This window comes from Pempheris klunzingeri, chromosome 21 (assembly GCF_042242105.1).
Source record: "Pempheris klunzingeri isolate RE-2024b chromosome 21, fPemKlu1.hap1, whole genome shotgun sequence".
Classification (NCBI taxonomy): domain Eukaryota; kingdom Metazoa; phylum Chordata; class Actinopteri; order Acropomatiformes; family Pempheridae; genus Pempheris; species Pempheris klunzingeri.
The window spans coordinates 15,854,885-15,868,401 of NC_092032.1; the positions used below are offsets into that span (position 1 = coordinate 15,854,885).

The following is a 13,517-nucleotide window of genomic DNA, read 5'->3' on the forward strand; positions in this document are numbered from 1 at the left end:
TGGTGAGTATCATCAGTCATCATCAGTATCATTTTACCCCAATTTGATACAATTTAAGACGACGTATTGTTTGATAAATAAATATGATGAAATGTAAAACAATGTGAAAAAGTCCCATTACACATGTAGGCACATAGTTTCCTGTGACGGCCCATCTGTCACTGGACTAATGTTTACTAAAACATGTATATACTAGAACCGATATAGCAATACATTCTCTTCTATTTAGACTTTTTCAATCGTATGAACAAATGCGCACCACTTGTTTCTATTTAATAATGGACTTAACAAAGAAAACGCATCTTTTGGTGCCTGAAGCCTCCAGGACTATGCGTGACCCCCTCCCGCGCATGCGCACCAGCCTCTGATTTAGCAGCTGTACTTCCTGCTTGCTGTTTCCACTCGAAGCGATGGCAGAAGTGAAAGCTTCCCTGTTTTGTGGAGGTACGTTCGCCTTTTATTCCGCGTACATTGGACTCTAGACCACACACGTTATCGCAGCATGTGTTAAAACGAGCCTTAAAGCTCCCGCTGCTGAAACTGTGAAGGCAGATTGCTGCAGTCAGAGTTAGCAGGGGCGACAGCTTTAGCTGGTGATGCTCCAGTCATGAGGTCTCAGGCTGGAGCTCCTGTTCACGTTAAGATAACATCTACTTTTCTCTCTCTTATCATTGCAGTCGTAGCGGCTTTTCTAAGTTCAGCGGTGCTTGCATTTGTTGAAGATCTAGATGACACGTAAGTGATGCACGCCTGCATGCTGTGCTTCAGTGTTTAACCTTCCTGCCACATTTGAACATGAACATGTCCCGACTCCACCAACAGGCTTCAGCTCAGTGCTTCCTTATTCCACACTAAAACATGCTCTCATCCTGGTTTGGCTTCTTTCTAACTTGTGCAAGTGCTTGAAGCATTTTTAAGGTCCATCACATTCATTCAAAGGGCTACAGACTCATAATAAACAGAAGAGGGTTGTTTGTAGCAGTAAAAACGTGATTTTCTCTCAGGTTTCCAGTCTCAGTCTTTTTTAATTGGATCCATGTGGTGGGAAGTCTGTTTTTGTCTTTTGTGTATTTGTGTTTGGATCCTCTAGTGTGTCTCTTCTTTTGTTAGTTGAGGGCTTTCACTTCAATCTACCTAAATGATAACTACCTTTCTCAAACTGAACCATCTTGATTAGTCAATATTCTTATTTTATAATTAACATACCATTACAGTATATAGCACATGTTTAAACTGCACATCTTTCTTCTTTTTGACAGATTTAAAGACACCAGAGTGAACGATATCTGGCTGGTCGATGTGAGTCTGACATGACACACACACACACACACACACACACACACACACACAGTCTGGGTCCATTCAGCTATGCTTTATATCTTTTATATCCAGCACGCCATCGTCTGGATCATCCCCTGCGGAAGTGGCAGCAGTCAGGGTGGGATGTAGGGGGGGGCGGGGGTAGGAGGGGGTGTGCAGACTGTCCTCTGTGTTTGTGATTAGTGAATGAGAAGTCATGCATACCGGCCAAAGCCAGGGGGCTCGGAGGGGTTTATATCAGAGTTAGCGTCTGGGTCCATATAAGCAAATCTAGCTGGAGCACCCAAAGCGGCTTTCACTTCTAGTTTTGGTTGCAGGACTGAGTCCTTTTGCTGGAGAGTTTAAATACTGGTTATATAGTAACTGAGAAATAAATAAATACATTTGAAATGACTAAAACTACTAGAAAAGTAAACTTTTTTGTGATGCATTGTATTATATTGTGTATTTGACCTGGACTGTTGCCAGTTACCTGCCTGTATAAATGTGGTCTTTAAGCTCTATTTAAGCACTAAGCAGTTTTCTTATTTCACAGCGAATCATCTGTCTTAAGTAACTTATGAGGTGTCATTTCCAGTAATGAATTTGAACCCATCTCAGTAAAAGCACACAACATGAAACAGCGTCACTGCCAAATATTTAATTTGCTTTTAAAAGTCTTGTCCTCCCTCCCTTTTTTTGGTTATTTACTATATAAGTAATGATATGTAGTAATGTTATGCTTAAGATGTGGATAAAAAGTTGCACGTGATGTAAAGATTGCTTTCATCTCCTGGTTATTTTCAGTTCTATGCGCCGTGGTGCGGATACTGTAAAAAGCTAGAACCAATATGGCATGATGTGGGAGTTGAGCTGAAGAGCTCCGGGTCGCCGGTCCATGTGGGAAAGATGGACGCCACCGCTTACTCTGGTGAGTAGATGATGAAGCACCGTAATGTCGTCCCTTGGAGCCTCCTTGTCTCCAGGTGATTATTTCACGTGCTGGAGACGGTTCAACCTGACTGATTGTGTTGATCAACAACATGATGAAGCCTTTCAGGTCCTATTAAAAGCACCATAAACAATGGTAAAGATGGGTTTTTAAGTAGTTAACTATGTCTATAGTGACATTATAATAATATATAACAACATGTACACTACATCTCCTCATTCTGAGTGTACATGTTGTTATATGTTATTGTTGGTAGTAGTAGTATTAGTATTAGTATTATATAACACATGTCCTCACTCTGAAGGTACACGTTGTTATATATTATTATTATTAGTAGTGGTATTATTTGTACCATTATTATTATTATTATTATTATTATAATATGGTACAGCGCCTCACTCTGAGTGTACATGTTGTTATGTGTTATTGTTGGTGGTAGTAGTAGTAGTGGTAGTATTATATAATACATCTTCTCACTCTGAGTGTACATGTTGTTATATATTATTGTTGGTAGTAGTATTATTGGTATTATATAGTACAGCGCCTTACTAAGATTGTGCATGTTGTTATATATTTTTATTAGTAGTATTGTTATTAGTATTATTAATAGTGGTATTATTGTTATTATTATTATTATTATTATTATTATAAGACTCTGGACTCACCTGGTGCAGTAATTTACCTCTGTGTAATAATTTGTGATAATAATTTTTAATACATCTTTTTTTATTCATATTTTTATATATTTATATTTTACTTTGTGTTTGAAGTGTATTCTTATTCTTATTCTTATTCTTTTGGAGCTGTGTGTAACAAAAAGCTATTTCCCCTGGGGATTATTAAAGGAATTCTGATTCTGATTCTGATATCTTGACATTATAATTATTGCAATATTTTTGCCACAGTCATAAAGTGAAAACTGATTCATGTGAAAATGCTTGTAGAATTAAAATAACAATGCTGTGCCTTAGGAGTAATCCATGGACATGAATCATTTAATATTTTGACCGACAGTCTGAAACCCGATTTATATTCCACTCTGGTGTTAAAGGAGTAGTTCAACATTTTGACAATATGATCCTTTAAAACCTCTGAAGAGAAAACTGCTTCTCAAGATGTTTTTCTGTTTTCTGTATTGTAGGAATGGCATCAGAGTTTGGTGTTCGCGGCTACCCCACAATAAAACTGTGAGTGTCACTGATTCCTCTCAGCCTTCCCTGTCTGAACTTGAATTAAAATTTTGTGAACATTTTGAACTTATAACCCACGGTTGACTTTGATTCAAAATGTTTGTTTTGTGTAATTATATTCCAAATAACTTGTAAGCATGCACAATTTTAACTTTTGTTTGTGAATTGCTGTAATTTTCTTAACCACCCAGTGCAACACCAATTAGACTTAGAGAGAGAAATCCATACAAGATTAAAAGGTTTGTTGAATCTTGTATGGACCTACAGGGTCTGGACACAGTATGATAATTAGACCAATACAATTTATCTGCAAATTGCACTTCTGTGAAGCTAAAGTTCAGTGCTTGTATAGCCTGAGGCATTGATTCAACTTAATAGTAATTTTTCTCCAATTTGTGATTTTGTTGTTGTTTGATGTTCTCTACTGTAGCCACTACTTCCCCCCCCCCCCCCCTTCCTTCACCTCCTGTAGCTCAAGTGTCCTTACTCACGTTTGTATAACGTTTTTCCCTTGAGGTTTGGCCTGTTGAGATGCCCTTAGATGACTTATTCAGGAGGGAACAAGGTGTTGTTGCTGCTTCCTTAAGGCATAGCTAAGTGACAAACTCTCTTCACACCTTTTTGAGGTGAAACTTTATTAGCTTCAGCATTCCTCGATGCTTTTAATTATGCATAATTTGGGTGATTAGCTGTTTTAATAATCAGCTTCAGCAATTTGAATTTCTATTTCCCTATTTCTTATATTTTATTTTTCTCTGGCATGTCCCAAATCGCTTAAATTGATCCTGTGATCCATTGTTTAACAAGTCAAGAATGTTTGATACCATTTCCTCTTATGAACTACGGTTTCTCCCATGTATCTCATTACTTTTTTTTCTTGAAGTGCAAGTCACATTTTTTTAGATGAAATGAATGAACTGCCAGCTGCTCAACAGCAGAACTCGTGTCAACATGAGAGAAATGATCATCCTACATAGCAGAGTTTCTCAATCATTTATCTGCACGCCGCCATAATGGGCCCCCCATTTAGTTTCATCAAGCTCATTTGGGAAACTGACACAGGATCACGGCAGGGTTCATAACATTAAACCAAGCAAATGATGAAACATCCATTGAAGAACACAAGATACCTCCCTCTGTGACAGAAGGATCCTTGATTTAGAGTTCTGTTTCCCCCTGAGTTCATTAAGCCCTGTGGGCTGATGCAACCTTAGCAATTCTTAATGCATTCTGCTTGTCGTGGGAGCTCGACTCGAGCGGCGTCTTTGACACAGTAATTAGGTTTTTCTTTTCATTGGAGGTGTGAGGATTAAGATGAAGTTGACCTATGTGGTGAAGAGGCCGCTCCTGGTGGATTTGCTGTTTCATCAGAACATCTTGTAAGAGACAGGTTGTTGCTGGCATGCTCAGATGTCAGGCACAGACCTTAAGACAGGTGCTATGTTTAATTAGCTGTTGATTATTTTTCTATCTATTGTTTAATCTATGAAATGTGAAGTGAAAATGCCTCTCACAACTGTTGAGAGCCAAAGCTGATGTCTGTAAATGTCCAAACTCTGTTTACTTTATTCTGTTTACCACTTTTATTAAGTAGACGTGCCTGCAAACCTGTTCCATTCATTTGACAGGAGCTCAGTGTGCAGAGCAGACAAACTTGGTCAAGTGGCTGAGACAAAAACATCAGAATGGGGAATAAGAAATATGATCTCAGTGGAACGATAGTTGTACCAGTATGAGAGTGCCAGAAACAGCTGATGTCCAGGGATTTTCACACATTCTCAAGAGTTTACTGTGAAATGTGCAAGAAATGAAAACAAACGGCTACAAAACATGCAGTGAGCAGCAGTTTTGTGGGCGAAAGTGCCTTGTTAATGAGGGAGGTCAGATGCAAATTGACAGACTGGTTCAAGTTAACAGGAAGATGCCAGTAGCTTAATTAACCAGACATCACGACAGTGCTGGAAAAACATCGCCTGGCCTGATGAATCTCTATTTCCGCTTCCATGTGTAAATAGTTGTGTCAGATGTAAACAACACGAGTCCATGGATCCATCCTGCCTTGTGTAATGTTGTGGGGAATATATTCTTGGCCCTCATTAGGCGCCTTAATACCACAGTCAGCCTAACTGTTCCTGACCACATGCGCCCCTTCATGGCCACAGTCTACCCATCTTCTAATGGTTGCTTCCAGCAGGATAACGTCATCTCAAGCCGGTTCCACCAACATGAGAGTGACTTCATTGAAACCCAACGGCCTCTGCAGCCACCAGCTCTCATTCTGACGGACCACCTTTGAGATGGGAATCTTTAAGGAATATTTCCAGCACCTTGTTGAGTCCATGCCACAAAGAATTCAGGCTGAGGGGAGTCTGATACTCACTATGAGGAAGGTTCAGCCTGTCTGAGATAGTGGTCGATCAGAGTCTAAAACAGAAAAGCAGCAAATGTTGGAAAAGCTGAAATTAGCCACTCTTTACCATTTCTGCCTGCTTAAAACAACTAAAATGATTGCCAAAATAGTTGCTGATTATCTCTTCATTTGACTAATCAAACTATTTAATTTCAGTTCGCCTCTGCTGTAATATTCTTCCCCTTTTGTTCAATGAATGAGGATTTCCTGACAAACAGAATGTTAAATGCCAAGCAATTGATTTCCGTTTCAGTTTGTGGTCACATGAATGTCTCAATCAGTCTCTTGACTTCACAAAATGGTACGGAGAAGTTTTACTATGAAGATGTCCACCTTTTAACCCCTGTTTGGTCTCTGTGTCTCCCTCTCAGGTTAAAGGGTGATCTTGCCTATAATTACAAGGGACCAAGGACAAAAGATGATATCGTAGAGTTTGCCAACAGGGTGGCAGGGTGAGTCCAAGCCTTCAGTCACGTAAATAAGGAATGACAAGGAAATGATGAATAAATAGAACTTCCTTTATTTCACAGCAACACATGCTGTATTAATAAGAACCGTCCAAGTGAGCTTATCAAAGCAGGACATATTTGTTGCCTAGCTCTGTGGAATTCCTCCTCTGATGCTCCAGTTAAGCCACTGTATCAAGTCAGCCTGACAGATTTCCTCTCCTTGAGGGAAATCAGGCTCGATCCGTGACAGAGGGGCTGATCAAAAGCGTGCCTCTGATGTGAATCCAGGGCTGCAGGTGGTCGAATGCCCACTGGGTGGTGCCACCAGCACAGAAATGAAAAACAGAATTGTTGGCGTCTTCGCATTAGTGGGCCATTTTTGTGTTGAATAGGATTTTACTGGTTTAAATGAATCCCTGTTGGTTTTATTTCTCTCACAGACCAGCCGTCCGGGCACTTCCCAGCAAGCAGATGTTTGAGCACATGCTGAAGCGCCATGATGTGCTTTTTGTGTATGTCGGTGGAGAGTCCACCCTCAAAGTAAGCACCGTTTACATCACCCACACATGATCCAAGACTTCAGGTTTATGCTGAGCACCCGGCTTCTTCAGAAATACAGCAATGATAAAACTGTGTATTGATTAAATGATAGAAGCGGTGCTCTGCCGCGGTTGTCACATCTTTTAACAAAGAATAGGTTGTGAGTAATACCTTCTATTGGCTCAGCCTGTACAGCTGTTTCACAGTGATTCATTGGAAAGCCATTGTGTAAATGCTGAACGACTCATTTGCCGTTGCAGGAAAAGTACAACGACGCAGCGTCTGAGCTCATTGTCTACACTTATTTCTTCTCGGCTTCAGAGGAAGTTCTTCCAGAGGTAACACTTTGAAAATGCATCCAGAAAAGTACTGAAACCACCTGTGGAGGTTTTTGTCAACATATTTTATTGATACTCTTATGCATCCGATTGAAGTTTCTACTCCTGCTAGTTTGCTAGATTGAAGTAAATAATTACATTCTTTTAGCATCCTATAACTGCATACACAGATACCAGGCTTGCATGCTGACCCCCTGCCAAGAGTGCACATGCATTCATTAGAGTAAACATGATTTATGGAACTAGGTTTTAAATTAAGCGTCTTTTTTTATTTTCAACAGTCAGTAACTTTTCAAGAGCTTCCTGCGGTTGTGGTCTTTAAGGACGGAGGCTACTTTACCTATGATGGTGAGTACTGTGTTATCCTATCTCCATCAAGGAATTGTTTAAGGGTCCAGCAGGGTGCTGTGTTCTGCTCCCCATCCATCCCCATTTTCCCTCTTTGCTTTCCTGCGACCCATGTTTTCTCTGGCTCTGTTCCTCTAGTTTTTCCCGTCCCTGCTGCTGTTCTTTCATCTTCCTCACCACACTGAGTTATGGTGTGCCTGGCCCATCATAAAGCACCCAGGGCTCTACCCGCTATTGTGTGTGCGGTGAGGCCAGTGATGTTGTGGCGGCTTGTCTTTGGGCGGACGTGCATAGCAGGCCAGGGTGGATGGGTGTGAGAGACCACAGTTTAGGCCAAAGTGCAGTGCAGGGTTGGTGCTGCATATACAGCCGTGTAAAGTCCCTGAAGCAGCCACCAAGTCTCTGCAGAAACATCAGATTTGACACGAGGGTTAGAGGAGCTGCTTTTTTCCGTTGTTCAATTTGAAGCTTCTCACCGCAACAATGTGAGTGCACCGCATTCCTCCATGATGTCTTGTATTTTGCCGCCGCTGTGGGCCTCAGCTGGGAGGCGGAAGCGGAAGCGAAGAGCATCGAGGCACAACGCCAACACAAACGGGCCCCAGTAGTGGCTGTTGGGCAGGTCTGGTGCACGGTGCAGTGCCCTTAGAACAAAATCCATCTCTGCCTCCCTCTGTGAGTTCACATCTGTCTGCTCCACCTGACCGTTACAGAAGGGGGGCTTCCTGCACCAGAATCGCAGCAGTGTGGGCTCGCCACAGTAGACGTTGATGACAAAAACTCCACACTCTGCAGAGTCCTCCAGGACCTTGATACAAAGGACGTGGTCAATATCTAGCATTGCCATGGTGATGGCGCATTAAGCTTATCAAGGACTGAGAAGGTGAACAGCATGGCAAAATGACATGATGATTGTGTCCTTTCTCACATGGTGGATTCGGTGGCTAGAAATCATAAAAGAAAAATGTTTTTTTTAGCTAGATTATAATAGATGAAAATAACAAGCGTGGCTCATTAAGCGCTTACCTGCAATGCCAGCAAAAAAGAAATTCCCCCCAGTCTGCATCACAGAAAGTAGTTTGGCTGTTCCCTTTATTTACCACCTGTGTTCCTCAGCATCTGGTTTCTCTCCAGCTGTGCTTTGTTTCTCAGAGGTCTGGTCTCACTGAAAATCCACTGACTGAATGTTGGATTAGGGAATAAATGAGGCTGAGGTACCTTATATGGTTTTCTATGACACTCACTTTGCATGATGTTCTGTCAGAACATTATCAAATGTTATTTGGCTAAACGTCTGAGTCACGTTTGCATAGGCACTGTGATGTTATTCAAGTGTGTTGATGTGTGCATTTTTTAGTAGCTGTATTGTTTTTATCGACCAGCTACAGATGCTGGCAGTTCCCAGAATACACAAGCAACCTTTATCATCTCCCTGCTGGTATTTACTTTCTGTATTTATTTTGTAAAGATGCCGATTTAAGACTCACTAGCAATTCAGTGCACATTTATGGTTCATAGTGTGCATGTCTGAAATGTCGTGTCTTTACGAAATGGATGCCATTGATCAAATCCACACTGTCCCAAACTGGCCTCTCGCTTTGTGTAAATTGATATTTGAAGTATTATTGTGCTTTGATTGGTTCACCACACATCAGAAACAGTGGCATCCCTTTTGAAGGGTGCTGTTAAAATATAGTACAGCACAGAGGCTAATGAATATTTAATGACTCAAATCCTCAGTTTCACAGGTCTGCACTGTTACTGGGCTTCAAGAGCTAAATTGTTTTGATCACTGTGCGTGTGCAGGGAAATGTGGTCTACATGTTGGGACTGTAAGAAGACTGGAGAATGTAATTGGCATGATTGTTAATCTACACAGTATGCCATGTAGAGGCACTTCACTTGCCAGAATTGTGTTTTCAAACATGTTTCTGAGCATTAACAAGACATTACTAAGCACCTAGAGCCCAGCATCAGGCTTTCTGTTCCTCTGTTTGAGTCGCTTATGGTTTGGCCTCACGACTCCTTGTATGGTATGGTGCATAAGGCCGCCAGCTGGGAGGTCCTGTTTTGCATATGGTTATTAGGAGCGCTTGAATGACAGGCTGATTAACTGCCCAGGATGTGATGACAAGATGAGATCACACTTAAAAAGGTGATAACACACTGATGACATTTTATGACTGCGCACATGGACGGTATTCACTTCACTGACTATTTGCATTGGCAAAGACAACAAAGTCAGTGTGGATGACATGCTGATGGAACGTGCAGTAACTTGTGAACCCACTTTACAATACAATCAGGTTATGTAGTTAGTTTTCATTGCCAGCTAGCGTCTCTTTGAAGCTGTACAGTGGTGCTTTTAGTTAAACAGCAGCATGCTAACGTACCCACAGTTTAGCAGCTGTACTGTCTACCATGCCCACTATCTTGGTTGCGTGTGTTGGCATTCTAACCTGCTAATTAGCATTAAACAGAACAAAGTTAAGGGATCCCCGAATTATTACAGTTCTTCCTGAGGGGAGCACGCACGAAATGACATGGCAGTCCATCCAGTGGTGGTACGTTTCACTTAAAAGCAAACAAATGCCAAATTTCATGGTGGCATTAGAGGATAAATCAGGATAACAAAGGTCAGTAGGATACATCCTCTGGGGGCCGTGAATGTCTGTATGAGATCGGAATGCAAGCTGTCCAATATATGCAGAGATATTTTAGTCTAGGCCAAAGTAGTGCCACCCATTCTAAAAAAAAAAAAAAAAAAAAAAAGATGCCTCATCCGACTAATAGCTGGGAAACAAAGTGCACATGTTTCTTGACTAAAATCGATTAATTTGTTTACCCCAAATAAATGTTGTTCTCATCAGCTTCCATCATTTTTGCTGTTGTCTTGTCATTTCACTGTGAAGTACATCAAGCTATTCAATTTGTGCCACCTTCTTAGTCTCGCCCTGTTTGAATTATCTCGGATGATATTACCTTCCTGCTCTCCCTCTACGTTCTCCCTCTGGTTTTGTGTCTATGCCATTTGCATCGTCTTGGAGGTCTTGTGTGCCATTAACCTTCATCCTTGAAATGTGTCAGAGCTGCCTCCTCCCTCCACTCAAAACTCTTGACACTGAATCATCCTCACTCCACCCACTTGTCTGTTTTTATACCCCCTCCTGCCCCTCATCTTTCTCTCTCGCCTCCTGCTGTGTGAACTCTGGGCTGACAGGCTCCTGTAGGGCAGTATGGAGATGGCGAGGTTGGCGCCCAGGAAGGGAGCAGCTCTAATTTGTTTCAAGGTGAAGTAGGTTCAGTCGGTGTAGAGGTCCATCAGGCTGTACGCTGCCAGTATGGGGCCCTCAGCTCTCTCCCGCTTCTGGGAGCTGCATGCTGTCTATAAAGCCAGAACATCTGTGGAAAGAACTCTCTGGAATGTCTACCAGATTGACTGACTCAGCAGCTGTAACAACAACACTGCTCTGCCTTTTGCACAGCAGCAGCCCCGAGAAATACTGTAGAGTGCGTTGCATTAAGGCCATTGTGATTCTAATAGTAGTATAACCTTGGGGTTTTAAAAGCATGGTCAGGTTTCCGGTTGTCATGTTCTGTATTATGCTCCCAGCTCCTTTGGGGCCTCACAGCTTAAGAACCATGTAAAAGTCATCAGTGTTCTTGTAATTATTGTAACGGAGCAGAAAGGTCATGATAACTTATTAACAAGTCATAATGAGATCCCAGCTACATTTGACATCAATTATGAGCATCCTGTAGCCAGTCTCACAGTGATGTTAAAGCAGCCTCACTACACTCAATTCAAACTCTGGATCCATTTGCATGTTGCCTCCAGATGTTCGGGTAGCAACAACATGTGGTTCACATTCAGTAATCCGTTTTTTTTTTTCTTTTCATTTTTTATTTCTTTGCCGTATGTATCTCTTTTTTGGCTGCCTAATGTATCTGTTGAATCGTGCATTCATTCCAAATGTGTAAAACTCTGCCAAAACGGTGTCCTGAAAATAAATGTATGTATGTGTGGAGAATCATTTACAAACCAAATGTGGTGCTTTTTTGTTTGTTTTTTAAACACAGAAAGGCGTAATAGTGGTAAAAATGAGGTCAGGTGAGCCAGCCAGAAAAAATGACATCAATTATGAATGAAAATTCACCTTTTTAATATCTTGACAACCTGCTGTTTGGTAAATAGTAAAATAATGGTCTACAATGTGAGTGTTGTGGACAAACCAGACTGAACAAAATGTTCCATGTGCGTCTTGACAACCAAACCAATACCTTTTGATTGTTTATCTCTGGATTGATTCCCAATCTGCTCACTCAAACGCACAATCCATTGAGCTGTTTCAGATCCAGAACAATATCCCTGGCTGCTTAACCCAGAGGCAGCCCTCTGTCAAAACAATTTCAGATCATTGTTTAACTGCCCTCTGTCTATGACTGCTCAGCTTTTGTCCTGCTCTTTATCCCCTAGAGAGCGCCCAGGTGGTAAACACTGTGATCTTCTTACAATCCAGCCATCAATACAATGTTCTGCTTTGCTTTTAATAAAGACAGGTTGTGTGCTGAATGTCAATAAGCTTTTCTGTGCTTCTGCCTCTGAAAGATTATGTGTCATGTGTTCCAGAGTACGAAGATGCCAGTTTGTCGTCATGGGTGAACAAGGAGCGCTTCCAAGGATACCTTCAGATTGATGGCTTTACACTATATGAGCTCGGAGAAACAGGTGGCGTATGCATAAAATCTATCATCCACAATATGTTCTTTAAATCCCAAATTGCGCTTTACTATGTCAGTAATCAACATTTTTAAATTACAAAATGACTAGAAGCATGTATAATTTGAAGTGCATCCGCACTATGCACACAGCTTTACTTAGCCTGCCCCCTTAATTCCATTTCACACTAAAATCCTTAAAATTTAGCTTCCCACCCCCAAATATCCAGTCTACCACATGATGGCTTTATAATTAAAAATCAAACATTTTAGAGCTGCTCTCGTCAAAAGTTCCTTGTAAAAATGTCAGCGTTAGTTGTGCATGTGGGCTATGATAGAAAAGGCTGTCCTTTCCTTCTAGTTGCTCACTCAAACGCACACACACTTTCTCTCTCGCAGGAAATCTGAGCCCAAGAGTGAAACACCAACTGTCTCTTAAAAGCGGTAAATTGATGCTCTGTGCAGAGAAAAGTGTGCTTTCTAATATTAGCTACAGTGTTTTACCTCTGTGCGTGTAGTTTACTTAGATCAGTGATGCTTAACGGTTGGATTCTACATGCAGTTGTTGTACTTATAGTTCGTTTTTAATCCATTCATACCAAATTTGCTGCTTAGTACTGGTAGTTCTCAACACAGAATAGTCTCTAAAGGTCTTAATTGGATAAACACAGTGTGACTGATTAAACACAGCACAGACTGTGGCTTCAGTCTGTTACAATAACTTACTAGAGTTTAGTTCGAAGGGAATTTGTGAAAACGGTATGAAGAGCCCTGTCTCTAAAGGCTTTTCAATCAGTTATAAAGTTTCATGCATTTGGGCTCACTGTGGGGTGGTGGAGTGGCATTTTAATGCTCCAAAAGCCCCATCACACACGTCGCAAGTTACACCCACGCAAAACTTGGTACCCGTGTCTGAACACCAGCGTGACAAATCAATGAATAGTCTCAAGATGTAATTTAGCTCAATCAAAACTGAAGGCATAGAACACAGGCAGAGGGGAGGATTAAACAAAATTGATTTGGCAGATTCACAATACAACAGTTTTGTTTTCTTTGTGGTGTTTGGGGACCGTTTGGAGGCTGATGTTCAGGAGCAGAGAGTGGACGGCATGTACAATAACAACGAGCCCTTTAAAAGACGGACTACCGTGCATTTGTTTAACACCTTAAGCCAAACTATTTTACAAATGCACAGTGAGAAAATGCCACAATCTCACCTGAAACAAATGAAAAATGTAGCGTTGATGTAGCTTATTCTTCTCCATGACGCCA

The 13,517-nt window shown here is 41.3% G+C and overlaps 1 protein-coding gene across 1 annotated transcript in view; it reads left to right on the forward strand.

Annotated features, from left to right (window-relative positions):
• Positions 1–382: 382 nt before the first annotated feature.
• tmx3b (thioredoxin related transmembrane protein 3b) overlaps positions 383–13,517 on the forward strand; it is a 30,493-nt gene continuing 17,358 nt past the window's right edge. The window contains exons 1-10 of the mRNA XM_070852676.1: positions 383–444; positions 678–735; positions 1,260–1,299; positions 2,107–2,230; positions 3,393–3,438; positions 6,223–6,303; positions 6,741–6,840; positions 7,101–7,178; positions 7,460–7,526; positions 12,157–12,255. Coding sequence (XP_070708777.1) covers positions 411–444; positions 678–735; positions 1,260–1,299; positions 2,107–2,230; positions 3,393–3,438; positions 6,223–6,303; positions 6,741–6,840; positions 7,101–7,178; positions 7,460–7,526; positions 12,157–12,255 — 727 coding nt within the window. The 5' untranslated portion in view covers positions 383–410. The remainder of the gene's footprint in view (positions 445–677; positions 736–1,259; positions 1,300–2,106; positions 2,231–3,392; positions 3,439–6,222; positions 6,304–6,740; positions 6,841–7,100; positions 7,179–7,459; positions 7,527–12,156; positions 12,256–13,517) is intronic.